Source organism: Scleropages formosus, chromosome 11 (assembly GCF_900964775.1).
Source record: "Scleropages formosus chromosome 11, fSclFor1.1, whole genome shotgun sequence".
Lineage (NCBI taxonomy): Eukaryota > Metazoa > Chordata > Actinopteri > Osteoglossiformes > Osteoglossidae > Scleropages > Scleropages formosus.
Window position 1 is genome coordinate 28,663,115 of NC_041816.1, and position 17,393 is coordinate 28,680,507.

The following is a 17,393-nucleotide window of genomic DNA, read 5'->3' on the forward strand; positions in this document are numbered from 1 at the left end:
TGTGTAGCTTGGGGTTACAGCGGTAATCCTCTGGTCGCAATGTCTCCAAGTTTGTATTTGTGCTACCTGTTGTTTGTTGGCCTGCCTTTGTGTTTCTCTACCTGTCCATTCACAGGTGGGCCTGGGAAGAGGTGGTTAAGGGTCAATTGTCGAGATTCCAGCGTTGTTGAGCAGTTCATACAGCCATTATACCGTGTAACAGTGTACATCTTTAATTAGTTAATGTGAGAACAAAACAAGTGCATTATGCCCTTACTGCCTGCGTTGGCCATGTGGCGCATCGGCCGTCGCCACGGCGATCTTGGTGACAGATGTTGTAGGGACACATGCTGACTGCCTACGTCGTGTAGTTTATAGCATCTGTGCTGGAAGTCCTTCTGATATCAGCAGGAAGTTGATTATTTGTATAAAAAAGGACACTTGGCCTTTCTGAACTTTGGGTTCTCTACACAGTTTCTCTGTGTTAAATAATAAAAAGTAAAAAGGTGGTCTTCAAATGCAGGAATGTGCAGCTGAGCGCTTTAAGGCAAAGGTTTTCACCTGCTAGCCGGGGACTCTGGTTTCCTCTCGCGCCTGGCGTTTCCCTTTCCTCGGGGCTACATCTGGGCTCCACCAGCGCGTATCTATTAACGGGGGGCCAATTAAGCAATGACTCAATGGGGTGGGGGGGGTGGGGGTCAGAACATTTTCAGACATATCTGATCGACAATCTCGACTGGTTCTGACTGTTTACACAAACTTTTCAGAATGGCCCTCGACTGACTGTGTCCCGGTGGGGGGGGGGGGGAGGGGTTCTTCGAGGTCACGGGCAGTGGCAGTGACTTTTCTACCAGCCTGTCTTACTCCACCTGCCAGGAGTGAGAGATGTTACACAACTTTCCGAACATGCTGACAGAACAAAGACTTTCTACTTTTTTTATTTTTCTGTAAGTAATGCTTTTCTAATATCCTTCTGCGCTACGTTTTCCTCCTGTTCTTTTTTCATTATTACTTTTTCCTCCTTCCAAAAGCAGCTGTTTTCTGAGCTCTGAACAAATAGTGTGAACTCCAATATGCCAAATTAGCGCAAGGAAAGACAAAAACTTACCTTTGATTTCTGTGCACTGCTAAGCAAGCGCGGCTGGTGGGGCAGTGGCACCTGGAGGGGGGGGGCAGGGGAGGGGTTGCTTTCCAGTAGAGATGACCGACCACACCCCCCACCGAGGAGGAGGGTGTGAAACAGCTCCTGCTACTCATCTAGCCTTTGTGTCGCTTCTTTATCGGGGACGTCTGCAGGGCATCCGTTCATAGACTGAATCGCAACATGGGTCCGGACTTGGGTTTGACCTCTAGCCCCGCCTAGTTTGGTGCTCTACCCCCCCCCCGATATATGCCATTCAGACCACCCTTACGGAGCCAGCCACGATGGGCCCCCCAGGATGGAGGCACGTCTGTTCTGCTAGCATTCCGACCAATGGCATTCCACTCGAACCTCTGCCCTCCCCCCGCCGAGGCCGTACCCATGTCTAACTTGGGGGTGGGATACTCGTGCCGCCACAGAACAGTGAATAGTGATCGTAATTCGAGCTGCATTTGAATTGCACTTGAGGAAGTGCTCAATCTGATGTGTCGGCGCCTCTCCTTTGAGGACAGCTGGAGCGTCACACTTCTCTCGCTCTGTGGCCTGAGCGGCGCGTCGGCACACGGTGCACGTCCATCGAGTGCTTGGGAGCAGGACAGCTCTTATCTCCACTGTGTGTGCGTGCGTGTGTGTTGTAGCTGTGAGCAGGAGTGTGCGTGCGTGCGTGCGTGCGTGCGTGCGTGCGTGCGTGCGTGCGTGCGTGCGTGCGTGCGCTAATGTCCTCAGTGCTCGGAGAGGGTTGACTCCATAGGATCTGTGCTGTTTGTAACTTAGCAATAACATGAAACAGGGCAGTTTTTGATAACATACAATAGTTTTTTTTTTTTCTCTTCTCCCCCCCTAATTGTACATATTGCACCTGCTCAGTTCCATCCTTCATTACAGGACAATACAAAACCCTACAATATTGGCAAAAAGGATAAATAAAAAGTGAAATATACATCCTTTGTTGTACTTACTCTTTTTTTTCCTCACAGCTTTTAAGTTCTTCCTTCTCTAAGAAAACTGTGCTTTTATTTTCTTTTCCTGTGAACGTTGTCAGCACTGCAACTGGTTATATTTGTGACCATAGTCTGACTGGAAAGGTATCGCTGTCCCATCACACTCCTCGTAGTCCAGGTACCTTCTCCCTGGTGCGCTGCTGGAACAGTCCGGCTAGACATGAGTAAGAACTACAGATGCTCACACTGTATTGTATAGAGACTATGGACATATAAAGTATGAATTCGACATTCTATAATACCTTTTATAAAAAAAAAAAAAAAAAACATATTCATGTTAACACTGAGTACATTTTTTCCATGTTCCTTTTTTCACTTTCATTTAAAGATGAAATTTCTTTGCTGCACCAGCCCAACACTTGTGTTTGAAGAGTGAGATAAATGGAATGACGACCGAAACGCTCAGTAAGTGAAACGTCTGCAAATAAGACACGATGACCTGCACACACACTGAGTGAGTAAGAAACGTGGTGCCTTGAGGGAGCACGGTTTCGGTTAAATGCTCTGACCGGATGTCGGGACTCGAATAAGGTTGAGGGGACGGCCGTCATGAGTCCGGGTCGTCGTAGGTCGAGGACCGCCTCTACGTTGTGTCAGGGTTAGGTAAACTCACCACTATTTGTACCTGTCACGCATGTGGTTTGCCTTGGCTGTACTTTCCAGATGTTTCCGCACGTGTCTCCATGCTGCTGACTGACCCCAAAGCTTTTGTGCTCGCGGCTAAAGGAGCCCCACACACAGCGGAGGCTCTTCCAGGGCCGGTGTGCCGTCAAGTTGAGCGCCGCCGTAGGAGCTCCCGCCCGTGTTCCTCGTGTCCTGACCACCGATCGGGGTACGGATGCGCAGGTGGCCGCGAGGCACCAAGAGTGTAAAAAGCTGTCCCCCAGCCCCCGGGCCCTGGGATCCGTCCAGCAGACGTCCCGACGAACGCCAGGATGAGATAATCCCCTTTTGTTTTGAAGAAGCTGCTCTACAGTTGGGCCATTAAAGGCTTAAAATAATCCTTTGCTTTCGGAGTTCAGGGGCTGCTTTTCACATCGCTCTATAAACACAGCTCACAACATGTTTCCCTGATTTTTACAGCACTGGACCTGATGGCGTCTTTGCACGGTGCCTCGGGTTCGAGCCGTTTTGTGTGGAAGTGCGAGGCTCGGTTTCGGCAGCGACCCGCCGGTAACACGGTCGAATCCCACAGCAGGACTTGCTGCTGTAGCCTTGAGCGAGATTTGGCCTGAACTGGTCCCGGTGAAGAGCGGCTTAGTCAACGGTACCAACTGTTTGCCTTTGAATGGAAGTCCTGCAACTTGACCGTTATAAAACAGGAAGTGGTGGGGGGTGATGATATTTGGAACTATCCCATTGTGTGCAGAGTGGCGTCAAATCCCTCGGATCCTCGATCCAACGAGCCGCCGAACCACAATCGATGAGACCTGTGATGTCGTGAAAATTGTCCCCATGGTCCGGTGTGATGAAGGGTTCTGAGAGCGAGGAAGTTACTGCTGAATGGTTATGGATGATCTGGCGGCGGTGGGAGATGTTAAAAAGGAAGGGAGCTCAAGCACATCTCCAGAAAACTCCACATCAACACCTTTTTATTAGTTGGTCTTTACATACGATATATATTTGTTGCATTTAGACAGGGAATTTCCACGACCTGAAAACAAAACATCGATGGTAAACATAATATCAGACACGTTAAGTATTACACATTCGCTGAAGCTTTGAAGAAAAAAAAAAAAACAACTCTGTAATAGTACATTTACTATGTTTGGCACTTTTGCACCGCGGTAGATAGCGGCAGCTCTTTTGGGCCCATGGCAGCGGACTAAGCGCTTTGAAGGTTTCCCAGGTGTCAAAAATCCCACCGTCATGTGGCAATGTGAACTGCCAGAGATACACAGGACGCCTTGGCTGCATGCAGGGGTTCAAGGGCAAACACACCAAGGGCACATCTGCACAAACTCCCTGTGACACAAGACAGGAGTGAAAAAGCACAAATGCTGGGCCTTGGGTTCGAACACAGACCCCACGCAACAGCAGCTATGAAGGCGATTACAGCTTTCGAATTAATATCCTCGTTGCAGGAGCCTCCGGAAGAGCCCGGAAGGTTCCTTGACAGCCAGTGTGGTGCTGCTGAGGCGCCGATTCTAAATCGTCGGGGTAAAAATACTGAAGATGTTGATGGTGCCCAGGTACCGTCACAGTGACACCTGTCGCCATGGAGACCGTCATCGAGGAGCTGCTGATGCCAGGCAGGACACCTGAACACCTCTGAAGGATTTGGCTCCATACGGTTTCCTAGGAAACCAAGTCCTTCAGGGGTGTTTGGTCGAGACTCAACGTGGCCAAAACATTAACTATTTCGTCCTTTTATCCAGAATGACTTACAACATTAAGATACTTAAGCTCATTTGTACAACAGCTGGGTAATTTTTACCACACCAGTTTAGGGTAAGTGCTGTGTCTTGCTGCAGAGGGAGTGGGATTTGAACCTGCACCCTCTGCGTCTAAAGGCAGCAGCTCTAAACCCAGTGACCCCAACCAGGACTTTGTGTACTAAAGGTCTGGTACAGAGAGCTGGCCCTCACCGCCTGCCTCCTCTCACTGCTTTCCGTACCATGGTATACCCTTGGCTGCTTTGTGCCCCCCGTGTCACACTCCATGCGATGGTCCTCGTTTCAAGACAGAGCAGGGTGGGGGGTGGGGGCTTCAGCATTTAGGGGTCCAAGCCCGAGTGCCTCCTTTACGTCTGTGGTTCCGTGTTTACATTTATTCATTTAGACGACACTTTTCTCCAAAGCAACTTTCACTGTTACTGTTATTTACCCAATTATACAGCAGGGTAATTTTTACTGGAGCAAATTATGCATATTGAATGAAGTCCAGCTCACCAGAGTACAAAACACAGTGCGGTGTGGTGTGAAATAAACCATCTGTGACACGACACGACATGGCATGAATGAGAACCCCAATGGGACGCTAATAATTCCTGTATAAAGTATTAAATGTACAAAATGAGTAAATGACTATGATTTACGCCCCTGACTCTACTTCCCTACTTGGTTTAACCAATATAACTCAGGCTTTGCTTATTTTTGCACCTGCACTACTTGTGTGTTTCTACTACACATGATTTCCTCTAAAGCAACATACGGAATTGGTCATTACACACCTAGTATGTCACATGAGAACCACTGTACCTCATCAAATAACCGTTTCAAGGTAAAACCAAGGGACACCAGGGGTTACCATACTTGTACACAGCACTGTACATGGTTTATACATGTATACATACATATTTCTGAGTGTCTCCACTGACAGCCCACATGTGGCCCACACAGCAGTGCAGTCGCCAGCTTTCGCCTCGCAAATTTGAAATTATCCACAGTGGCCCCCCATCTACTGCTTGTTAACGTTTCAAATCAATTTTTGCAGTAGCAGAGGGTTGGAGAAATTTAAATACTGTGTTTGAACAAAAGCCAAGAATGTGGGGGAAGCACGGCAGCTCACTTATGAATGAAAATCGATCATCGTATCAGTCGCTGTGGCGGTTCGAGCGACGGACTCCGGTCGTCTTCCTGTCCCGTCCTTATAAACGTTCTCGCTCAGTAACCGTGACGCACCTGTAGTGGAAACGCCTGTCAGCCACATTCTCCATGTCCAACATTTGCTTAACTTATAGGCGACTTACAGGATTAGGCTACGTACACCGATTTACCCATTCATACAGCTGGGTAAATTTTACTGCAAGTACCTTGCTCAAGGGTACTACAGCAGGAGGTGGGATTGCAAGCCGGGTTCTTGGAATGGGGGGGCAGTGCCTCTAACCATTGCACCACCTGCTGTCTGTCACAGTTGTTTCCTCTCATTGACACACAGAGAAAGAGCTCTGAACTGCACCTGGTGCCTAAAATGTATGACCCCTAACCCTAACCCCAACCCCAAACCCTAACCTGACACGACCTCCGTCCCATGAACACGTGTTGCGAGGGCTCCTCTCTGCTCCAGTTGATCCGAAATGCGCTCTTTGGGTGCAGCTCAGGAGGACGCGGGAGGCTCTGTGACATGCCACGCGCCTGTCGCCGCTGCCCCTCCTCCTAGGCCTGGGCGGAGCCGCGGATACTGCTGTAAGTGAAGCGGGTGAGGGTGCCGCCCGAGTGGGCGTGGCCGTTGTCTTCGGTCGGCGTGCGGCTGAGACGCGCCGGGGCGCTGCGGCCGCAGCAGGCGAAGGTGGCAAAGACGCCGGCGCGGAAGCGTTTGTTCATGAAGCAGTAGATGATGGGGTTCACGCAGGCCGAGGTGTAGGACAGCAGGTGGATGAAGGAGATGGGCGCTCCGGACAACAGCTGGTCGGCCGAGCGCTGGTGGAAGGCACGCCAGGCGTTGACGGTGAAGATGGGTGTCCAGCAGAGGAAGAAGAGGCTGACGATGACGATGAGCATGCGGATGACCCGCTTCTTTGCCATCAGGTTGGCCGCGGAGCTGTTGCTGCACACGCGACCCACCTTGGCCCTGCCGCTGCCGGAGGAACGCTCCCCCTGCTGGCTTGATTGCCTTGACTGCTGCAGCTCCAGCTGCTTCTTTTTCGAGGGCTGCAGGTAGCAACCGTCTCCGTCACCCGGCTTCAGGCTGCCGGTGCTGGGCTCCCGCTCTGGGGTGGGAGACACGAGCAGAGGAGTTCAGCGCAGCTCACCTCCCCATGTGGGTGTTGGTCTCGGTGCGCGTGTGTGTAGCAGCGCTTCCAAGTGCTTCTTCTCTGTTTTCACCACCCTAGGAGTGTGTATGAGTGTGTGTTTATCTGGGCTGCACTTAATGTTATACTGTAGTGGAATCACACCCCTGAAGGCCAGTCTAGGTGTCCCCAGGACTTTACACTCATATGAAAATTTCATAATTATATGTAACGCTACAGAATATGACAATATTTCACAGCTGTGTAAACGTGTGGTATTTTAACTTTGCACCAATGCGTCTGCGGTTGTGCCTCTCGTTACTGTGCGAACAGGCGAAATGCCACGATCTTTGGGTCTCCGAACGAAGTCCAGGTCTCGCCGGGGACTTTTCAACATCTTACCTCTGTTGCTCTTCCTGTTCATGGTCTCAAATTTAATTCCTCTGTAGAGCTCCACGGAAATGAGACCATATGCGGTCATCATGATGATGCCCGGCACCAGGAAAAGGAGAAGCAGCAGGAACACGTACCTGGGAGCAACACGGTAAAATGTCACTGCACCTGGTTGAACGATAATTTAGATGACCGAGAGCCAGAGTTCATAGAGTTATGTTTGAAAGTATGTGAACCCTAAAAGGTCAGTCATTATTTCTGTATGAAATGAGTAAATGACTATGATTTACACCCCTGACTCTACTTATCCACTTGGTTTAAGCGGTTAAACTTGAACTTCACTTATTTTTACACGTTCACATTAGTTGTGTGTTTCTACTACACACGATTTCCTCTAAAGCAACATATGGAATTGGTCATTACACACCTAATATGTCACGAGAACCACTGTACCTAATCAAATAACTGTTTCAAGGTAAAACCAAGGGACACCAGTGGTTACCATACTTTTAGGCAGCTCTGTATGTTGAGGCGGAATAGTTGTGGGAGCTGTTTCCTGTTTCTGCTCGGCGGACTCAATGAACTCACCACAGTCTTACTGCTGCGGCGCTTTCGAGAAAGAGCCCCCTGGCCTGTCGACTCTGTCAGGAGTCAGAACTGAGCCCTTTCTTGGAAACTATTCCAGGGAGAAGTGTGACCAAAACTACCCGAGGATGTCAGCGTTTCATCGTGAGGATGAGGATGGTGAGGAGCTCAGTGTGGGAACTGGATGCTCACCAGGACTGCTGGATGACGTCACTGGGCCAGATGAGGCGGCACATGTTCCCTGTGCTGTTGTTGTGCCGGGTGAAGGGTATGAGGGTGCTGGAAATGGGGTAGGGGAGCATGAGCAGGAAGGACACAACCCAGGTGCTGGAGATGACCTTGGCTGCGTGGGACTTGGTCTGCCACGTCCTGGAACTTAGGGGTTTGCAGATGGCACTGTAGCGCTCCAGCGATATTGCCACCAGGTTGAAGGTGGACACACTCACCGAGATACCTGAGGGGTTCGAGGGGACAAATGTGCTCCATTACACTGCTGCAAGTTTCGTTGGTCTTAAGGTTTGAGATCCACAGCAAGTGAGACTCAAGGTGGTGACACGGCGGAGCAGCAGGTAGCGCTGGTGCCTCGCAGCACCTTGGCTGTCGGACTGAACGTGGGAGTGTGTGTGGGTGTGTGTGTGGGTGTGTGTGATTCCCTGTGATGGACTGGCACCCTATCCAGGGTATACCCTGCATCACATCTCATGATTCAGGGTTAGGCTCCAAAGCATGGCAATCTGCAATGGACAGGTGGTCATTGACAACTGATGGGTGAATATTTATGAAACACCTGCCAATGTCGTGTTCGATGTGTTCGCCGGCACTGCAACGGTTAAGTCATGAGTGGCGGTAATGGAAGCTGGCGAGTAGTGGCCTTAGTCATCACACACACACACACACACACACACACACACACACACACACACACGCACAGTGCGACTGAGAGATTCCAGCTCCACCCTCTTTATCAACATCATCTGCAGTTCCTAATAAATGTTAACATGTCCGAACACAAAAGCGACGTCTGTTATAAACAAGTCCCAGTTATCGTGGCCACGCGGGGTCTCAGCTGTCAAGGCTGCTTGGATGTTTCTTGTCCTTTTAAACAGCGTGACACATTTAATAAATGTCGGTATCGTGTCACGCTGGTCACTCCATGACGACCCAAACAAACAAGGAAATATATTATCCGGGAAGATAAAAATCGGTAATCTATCAAAACGGCCCGTCTTCGGTCTGTGGCGATTCTAGGTGTCAGTGCCATGTTGAGAAAAAGTCATTAAAAAAACACAGAATTAAATGAAGTCAAAAGGACGTGAGCAGACAACAGACGTCTTCAACTTTGAGTACAGTGTGTTTACAGGGCATGTGTTGGATATGAGGTCTGCTGTAACCCTCGAATTTCAAATCATCTCATTTGCATAAAATACCTTTTTTTATACTTGAAACGGCTTCTAAAACAGGGTGACCACTTTTACTGAGCTTTACCATTTCTCCTACATGGGAATGGGACTCCTGCTTCTGGATGCTCAAGTGCTCCAATTTTTGTAAGAGTCCACATGAAGGAAATGTTTCCCCTTCGAGTAGTTTTATTTAGTCCACACAGTGGTCAGAAAGAAATGGCAGGAAACAGTTGCTCGTCTTCAACAAACGCACACACAAAGAACACATCAAACACAGCAGTGTATCGCTCTTTGTCTCGTTTCATTTATCACATTACAATAATGACAATATGAAGAATTAAAAACGATAACTAGACACTCTGACTAGTATTAGTGCAAAACTCTCAGCTTTATCTGAGAGTTTATTTATTTATTTTAGCTTATTTATCTGATGCTTTTCTCAAAAGACACCTGAAATGATTCACCTACTGATACAGCGCGGTAATTTTGACTGAAGTTATTTTACCTCGCTCAAGAGAGGGATTCAAACTCGGGTCCTTCGCGAGTGAAGCAGTAGCTCTGATAATTTCTCAACCTGCTGCCCCGCTTACATTTATTTGTTTGTCTGTTTTTACCCCTTTACACTGGTATGTAGTTTTTACAGTATCCATTTAGGGAGAGTACCTTGTTCACAGGTACTGCAGCAGTGGGCAGGATTCCAGCTCATGACCTTTGGGTGTGAAGGCAGAAGCTCTAACCACTAGTCTGGGTTCCGGCTCCAGGACAAAGTGACCCAGAGCAGAGCACCATGCTGCCCCCCCCCCCCCCCCCCCACTTTGAACCGTGTGCCCTGTCTGTACTCACCCATGAAGTACATGGCCACTTTGCACATGCCGCTGCCGAAGACGAAGTCGCGCATGAGGTTCGGGATGAGTGTGAAGGGCATGCAGAAGAGGCAGAGCATGAGGTCGCTGGCAGCCAACGACAGCAGGAAGAGGTTGGTGACGGTGCGCATGCGCCGGTTCCGCAGCAGCACCGTGATGATGAGGGCGTTGCCCAGCACGCTCAGGATGAAGATCACGCAGTACAGGACGATGCGCACCGTCTGGTTCATGTCTGAGGGGTGGGGGGAGAGGGAGGGGGTGGAGGTACGTTAAAGCAACACGCAGGAGAAACAGGTTCACTGACGACTTCACTAACACGGTACTCCTGCTTTTAACCTGCGTGGGGGTTAGACACCTCAGGGCTTTGCTCCCAGGAGCACAAGAAAGAAGAAGCACCTCTGTTCATCACACAAACACTTTGTATCTCTCGCTCCTCGTCTCCGTTTGGCGCTGGTTTCACCATCGCCCATCGTTAATGCTATGTTTTACTCAATCCGCATTCTTGTTTGGACGAGGAACACCAGGACGACTTGTACGTGCAGAGCTCATACCTCAAGTTCCTTCTCTAAACATGTGGTTTGCCGGAGTGTTTGTCTTTCTTCGCTCAACTCGATGCGCGTGACGCTTCCGAGGAGCCCTGCGTTCTCCGGAGATCCTTCCGGAAGTCAGCAGATGGGCTTACATCATCACACCTGTGAAATACTGCAGCCTCTTGACCTTCTGCCCCTGTTTTTATGAACACATCTGGATGTATTTGCAGGTTTCCAGTGCGCTGAGACCCTGTGCTGCTCATAAAATTAATTTAAATAAATAAAATATAAAACTGAATATGTGCCGCCACCCACAGCAGATGTAGCGCTGCGCCGCAGCTCCCTTTGCGGCTCGGTGCTCGTCCGTGATCCTCCAGCTGTCCTGGGTGGGAGAAGCGCTCAGAAGAGGGTGACACGGTGTCTGGGCCCACAGCGCCAACGAGCCTCGAACCCACGACCATCGCTCCGGTGGCTCTTGGAGGACAGACGTCCCGTACCGTGTCTCTCGACCGTCTCCGCTTGCGTCACAGTCAGCGGGGGTCCTAGTGCCAAGGCGTCGAGGCCCAGCACGTTCGCGTGTGTCCCTTTGCTCGCATCAGGAGAAAAGGAGGTGAATCACGGCGACACCGTGGTGCAGCTCTGAGTAAAACAGTGTATCCTACAAATATGTGAAGTGATGGAAAGGTGGGATGGTCTTCGGGAGACCGTTCTCCTCCTCCTGAGAAGGGCTCTGACCACGATGGCGCACTTTCAGCCTCGTCCATTTTTTACAAAGCGTATCGCACTGATTTTCGAGGCTGCAGCAGCGGTGTCGTCCCCATGGTTCGAAGGGTAAACCGGTGTAAACTTGTGCCGTGAGCAGGAGAGCGGTGTTACTGAGCTCTAACGGTCACACCGCTCCTCAGCTGCACCTCAAAGGAGAGACAGTAACTCCTTGAACACAGTCACATGCACAGAAATGTGCCTTTTAGAAGCACAGTAAAACACAGTAAAATTAAACTGAAGGTGTTATGTCTATTGTGACGACATGTACTTTGTCATTATCATCATCATTCTTCTTCTTATTATTATTAACAACAATAATAATAATAATAATAACAGTGATGTATAATAATAATTAGATACCGAAAGATTAATTTTCTCTTTAGTGAGCCCAGAAATGTTTTCCCGAAATCCGAAAAAAAGGACAAGTTTTTCTCAACCGCAATAAAAAATTAAAGGCAATAATTATTTAAGTATTACACATGTGTTTTCTTGCACACCGGGAAAATATATTTTTCAAATTTAGGCGAGAAACTGAATCCGAGAATAAAATTCACTCTTGACGTTGTGCGCGCGCCACTCTTTGGATTATAACTTTCTTCTAAACCCGTCGCCTGTTTCCTCAACATTTCTGTCTCAGGCAGAATATGCATGTAAACATTTTATTAACTTCTCAAAAGTGTATATTGCGACCTATAATGACAATAATCACTGAGTTCGTCGACGTTTAGAGAACGTTGCTATTAATTTCTCTACTAGACTAAAGTGTCACCGAGTGCTCACGGCACGCGCCCGTCCGTCATCCTTCGATTGTCTTTTCCCATCATTTTTCTCATCTCAAGTTTTTTTCTTTTCTTTTCTTTTCCTCGAGGACACGGCGCGCGAGCCGAGCACCGAAAGACCGCCAAGAGAACGCGCGCGGACGGCCGCCACAGCGAGTCTCGCGGCATGAGCGCGCGCTCCCCCCTCCCCCCGCGCCAGTCCCGCACACACAGTCCCTCCGTCTCACCTTTGGGCTCCGGCTGCAGGTCCGGCGCGCCGCTGCAGTCCAAGTCGCTCTTGATGCCGAGTCCGCAGAGGATTCTGTCGAAATCGGTGGAGTTGATGAGCACGTCGTGCAGCGTGAACGTCTCCATGGTGCTCCGGAGCGGTGTCCAAAGTGCCGCGAGACGCGCCTTCCGCTCGCACTGTCACACTGTGTCACTCTGTCGCTCGCTGTCACTGTGTCCCGAACAACGCGGCGCTGTCTTATGATCATAAAGCGCGAATCTTTAAGTTTAAGGTAAGAAACTCGTCATTGTCCGCAGTGTCTGTCTCCATTCGGGAAACACATGTGAATATTTCTTTGGAAAAAAAAGTAAAGCGCCTCAGCTCTGTCGCCAGTGTTTCTGCTCACTTTCTCACGCAGTACAGTCCAGTCCGCGTGGAGGACAGAGCGAGTGGCTCCGCGCGCGCGCTGCGTAGCGGCTCAGCTCCTGCTGCTCGTGCTGGTGCTCAGTGCGGGGCGGCGCGGGGCGCTCGTGGGCGCACGCGGGCGCACGCGGGCGTAGCGCTGAACCCGGTGCTCCCGGACTCCGCCTTTCCCGCGCGCGACCCCATCCCATTGGGAAAAAGCGAGCGCGCGGTAAACATTTTGGCGGGTTAATAACCAACTGCAGGAGCGCGGAGGCTCGTGTTTGGATGTATTAATAAGCGCTGTAACCAAACTGTATTATATTTAGCCTCCCGTCTCCGTCAAACATTAATGAAAGGGACCATTCGTCACCTTTATTTACCTCACAGCTTTGGCTGTGACCTCTCTTACAATGCGAATTTACACGATCGAGTTTACACTAATTTACCTGCTTCACATTCTTACCGTATCTCTCAGGTCGAGCGGTACTCAGCTGCTTAGTCGCGGGATTCAAACCAAGAACCTTCGGACAAGAGCAAGACAGCAGCCCTAATAGGTCACCTGCTACTGTACCTTTTCAAATACTGTACTTTACACTGAATCCAACACTGGAGTTAAGCAGCGACCAAAATAATCTGTTAGCAACAGAAATCACAGGATTATTATTATTATTATTACACACACACACACTTTCAGAACCGCTTGTCCCTTACGGGGTCACGGGGAACCGGAGCCCAACCCGGTAACACAGGGCGTAAGGCCGGAGGGGGAAGGGGACACACCCAGGACGGGACGCCAGTCCACCGCAAGGCACCCCAAGCGGGACTTGAACCCCAGACCCACCGGAGAGCAGGACTGCGGTCCAACCCACTGCGCCACCGCACCCCCTCTATTATTATTATTATTATTATTATTATTATTATTATTATTATTATTGTTGTTGTTGTTGTTGTTGTTGTTGTTGTTGTTGTTGTTGTTGTTGTTGTTGTTATTAATGGCACCCCACTATGCCCATGAGCAACAGAATAGTTAAGCGATATTATTAGAAAAATAAATTGTTATTTTTTATTATGAATTTGTTTTGTGACTCCAATATCATGTAATGAGCACTGAAGGAGAAACTGGTAGCTGGTCTAAAACAGCGTTTCAGCAAAAACAAGTTCATGTCATGGTTCGTTTCAAAGGTGATTTATTTCAGTGCCACAATTAGGCAGATATTGTATGTGAGATGGGTCAGATAGCTCTCCCTTATCGACGTGGGGCTACGAACTAATAACAGGCACAACAGTGCATCTCGCACTCCGTTAGTGTCTCATGTGAACAAGAACCAGCACCAAGATGTATCTCACCACACCTGTTACCCCAGACAGGTAAAAGTGAAAATACAACGCTTTCATGATGCTTGTTGCCCCCACCTTTCTTCACAGATATTACATAAACAGAAGTCATGCAGATGCAAAATTAAGTGAGTCCCAAGCTGTTTAAACCAAGGAGGTAAGTAGAATTATGTGTGTAAGTCATAATCATTTGTTCATTTTATAAGTTTAATATTTCATCAATGAATATTCACATTTATTCATTTAGCTGACACTTTTTTCTAAAACAACTTATATTGTTAAGATTACAATTATTTACCCATGTGGTAATTTTACTGGAGCGATTTAGGGTAGGTGCCTCACTAAAGGGTACTACAGCCAGAGGTGGGGATCAAACCTGCAACCTTCGGATCCAAAGACAGTAGCTCTAACCACTAACACTACCAGCTGCCTATGTTGACCATCACTTTAGGGTTTTCATTCTTTCAAGCAACACTGTGTGTGTATATATATATATATATATATATATATATATATATATATATATATATATATATATATATATATATATATATATATATATATATATATATATATATATATATATATATATATATATATTATGGAAGGGGGTGCGGTGGCGCAGTGGGTTGGACCACAGTCCTGCTCTTCGGTGGGTCTGGGGTTCGAGTCCCGCTTGGGGTGCCTTGTGACGGACTGGCGTCCCGTCCTGGGTGTGTCCCCTCCCCCTCCAGCCTTACGCCCTGAGTTGCCAGGTTAGGCTCCGGTTCCCCGTGACCCCGTATGGGACAAGCGGTTCTGAAAATGTGTGTGTGTGTGTGTGTGTATATAATATTATATATATATATATAACAACAATAATAATAATAATAATAATAGAGGGGGTGCGGTGGCGCAGTGGGTTGGACTGCAGTCCTGCTCTCCAGTGGGTCTGGGGTTCGAGTCCTGCTTGGGGTGCCTTGCGGCGGACTGGCGTCCCGTCCTGGGTGTGTCCCCTTCCCCCTCCGGCCTTACGCTCTGTGTTACCGGGTAGGCTCCGGTTCCCCGTGACCCCGTATGGGACAAGCGGTTCTGAAAATGTGTGTGTGTGTGTGTATATATATAATACACTTTTCTTATCTTGTTATTCTTTTTAGTGGACACCTTTCTTAAGACAACTTAAAGTGTTTTATAAGCAACTTTACCGTGATTTACCCATTCATACAACAGGGCACCCTCATTGTATCACGTTCAGCGTAAGTACAGTACCTTGATCACAAATCCTCAGCAACAATGGGGGTCCTTCAGGTTATTTATGCTTCTTGATCCTATCACAAAGCACAGAGACTGCACATCCTATGAAGTGCTCTATTAGTTGTAGCAAAATTTAAAATTGTGATGTTGATCTTTCGTAATGTCATCATCACTCTGCCTACCATAAATATGCAAAGCTTTTGCTAAATTAATAGCTTATTGGGCTTAATTTTGCAAATTTGCTATTTACGACAGACACTTTTTTACGCATGTGGGTTACTGGTTAGAAAAAGGTCAGATAAAATGTGGTATTAGTACAGAATGTGGTGTATGGCGTGCTAAATCCCTATATTCTAGAGGACGAAAAAGCAGCGAGCGTTGTTATACTTAACTGGTGCAGGAAGAACATGGGTACCTCTAGTGTGCTGCAGGTGTAATTTGCGGATACCTTCACTGCACATAGTTGTCAAACAGGACTAACCTGATGTGACCAGGATTCACCTGGAGCAGGAGATGGTGGCACTAAGGAGATGCTGAGGCATGAATGTGAGAAAAGCAGACACAAGCTTATGTACCTTATTTTAAAAAAATGTAGGAAGGTTATCAGGATTCATCTATTCTGCATTTTATGCACCTACTCGAGCGATGAACATTGGTGCATCAAGTGGAAAGTAACAAACTAGGTTTACTTAAGAATCACATGTCTGCAGCCATGTCTCTTTCTCTAAGTGTAATGCACAAATTGTATTTTCGCCGAGATGTAAGTCTCTTTGGAGAAAAGCGTCTGTTAAATGAATAAATGTACATGTCCAACAGATTGATGCAGTCCATGTAAGAAATTTCATTTCCTTCATTGCTTCCTCCCCAGGCCAAGCTCTGGGTTGCAGCTGAGGTCTGAGTTCAGGTACCATGATGTGATCGTGTCTCCATCGCCCTGCCAGTCTGTGTGGAACAGTCAAGAACTTCTGCCAGTCCACCACGTATGAGGCATGGGTTTTGTGGTTTGTGCTTTTCTGTGGATTGTTTGCACTAAGAACACTTAATTGTGGGGCCACCAGGTAGCGTACTGGTTAGAGCCTTTGCTATCGAGTTAGAAGACACAGGTTGGATCCCATCTCCTGCTGGAGTACCTTTGGGTCAGGTATGCTGAATCCTCACAAACCTGCTGCAACAGTTTGTGAGAATACACAAGAACACTTTTTTATGTAACAAGCTTATTATCATTGCAAAAAAAATAAGCCATTTTATTCAAGGTGAAATATTTTTCTTTTTTGCCCAGAAAAAATAATGGCAATTGAGCCTACTCACGAAAGAAATTTGCCTAAATGAGTGATTTCACTCAACAAATGTACCTCATTATGTGAAGAATGGTTCTATGTCAATAGCCTAAATCAAATACACAGACTTCTTCACATTTATGAATGCATTTTATTTATAAATAGTTTATGTTACTGTTCTGTTCACATGGAGGTGATTTTTGACTTGAACACAAGTCCAGAGTTTATTTGGTAAAGTTGGCTGAGGGGGATGGGAACTGAGGAGACAGGGCGGAGCTTAGGGGGATCAGACATGCAGAGAGACACACAAGGTAGGGATTTGCTGTCAAATGTTGTGGTCAAAAACCGTAGGTCTAAATCCAACCTCCAGCTGTAGTACCCATGAGCAAGGTACTTATCCTAATTTGCTCCAGTAAAATTACCCAGCTGTATACAGTAAATGGGTAAATCAGTATAAGTAACTGAATGTTTGGAGTCATTTTGGAACATCAGCTAAATAAATGAAATGTAAATACGAAGGGTCGTGTGCTCGTGAAGCTGCGGGGGTCGAAGAGTTAAAGTCGAGGACCAAGCTGAAGCGGGAGGAAGGGCCTAACGTCTCAGAAGATCCCCCGAAATATTTGCGATTAGACATCACTCTTTTAAACACTCGTTTCATACGACACAGGTGTGGCCTGTGCTTGTCATCCCGATTATTACTGTAACAGTTACACTCCATTATAGCTGTTTGCTACTGTTGCTGGTGCATTTAGATCAGTTTACAGCATTCAATTGAGGGGATTGAATAATTGGAGAGGCAGAAGGCCTCGGGTGCTCCAGCCTGGGCC

General features: G+C 47.9%; 1 protein-coding gene across 2 annotated transcripts; it reads right to left on the reverse strand.

Annotated features, from left to right (window-relative positions):
* Positions 1-6,096: 6,096 nt before the first annotated feature.
* Positions 6,097-12,699, reverse strand: cckar (cholecystokinin A receptor). Of its 2 annotated transcripts, none has more exons than XM_018735366.2 (5): positions 12,336-12,699; positions 10,015-10,266; positions 7,964-8,225; positions 7,196-7,323; positions 6,097-6,772 (listed from the first exon to the last, which is right to left on the reverse strand). In XM_018735366.2, exons 1-5 carry the CDS (start codon positions 12,460-12,462, stop codon positions 6,219-6,221), a joined length of 1,323 nt encoding a protein of 440 aa, XP_018590882.2. In that variant the 5' UTR covers positions 12,463-12,699; the 3' UTR covers positions 6,097-6,218. The 2 variants fall into 2 exon arrangements, with proteins under 2 accessions (XP_018590882.2, XP_029112123.1); XM_029256290.1 differs by lacking the exon at positions 12,336-12,699 and adding an exon at positions 10,586-10,811.
* Between the last annotated feature and the right edge of the window lie 4,694 nt (positions 12,700-17,393).

Bases quoted from the DNA above. Each gene is read 5' to 3' on its own strand.
- cckar (XM_018735366.2), bottom strand. From the start codon at position 12,462: ATGGAGACGTTCACGCTGCACGACGTGCTCATCAACTCCACCGATTTC. The intron at 10,267-12,335 runs GTGAGACGGAGG...CCCACCCCTCAG, and splicing joins CCTGCAGCCGGAGCCCAAAG to ACATGAACCAGACGGTGCGC. The intron at 7,324-7,963 runs GTGAGCATCCAG...TGTTGCTCCCAG, and splicing joins GACGTCATCCAGCAGTCCTG to GTACGTGTTCCTGCTGCTTC.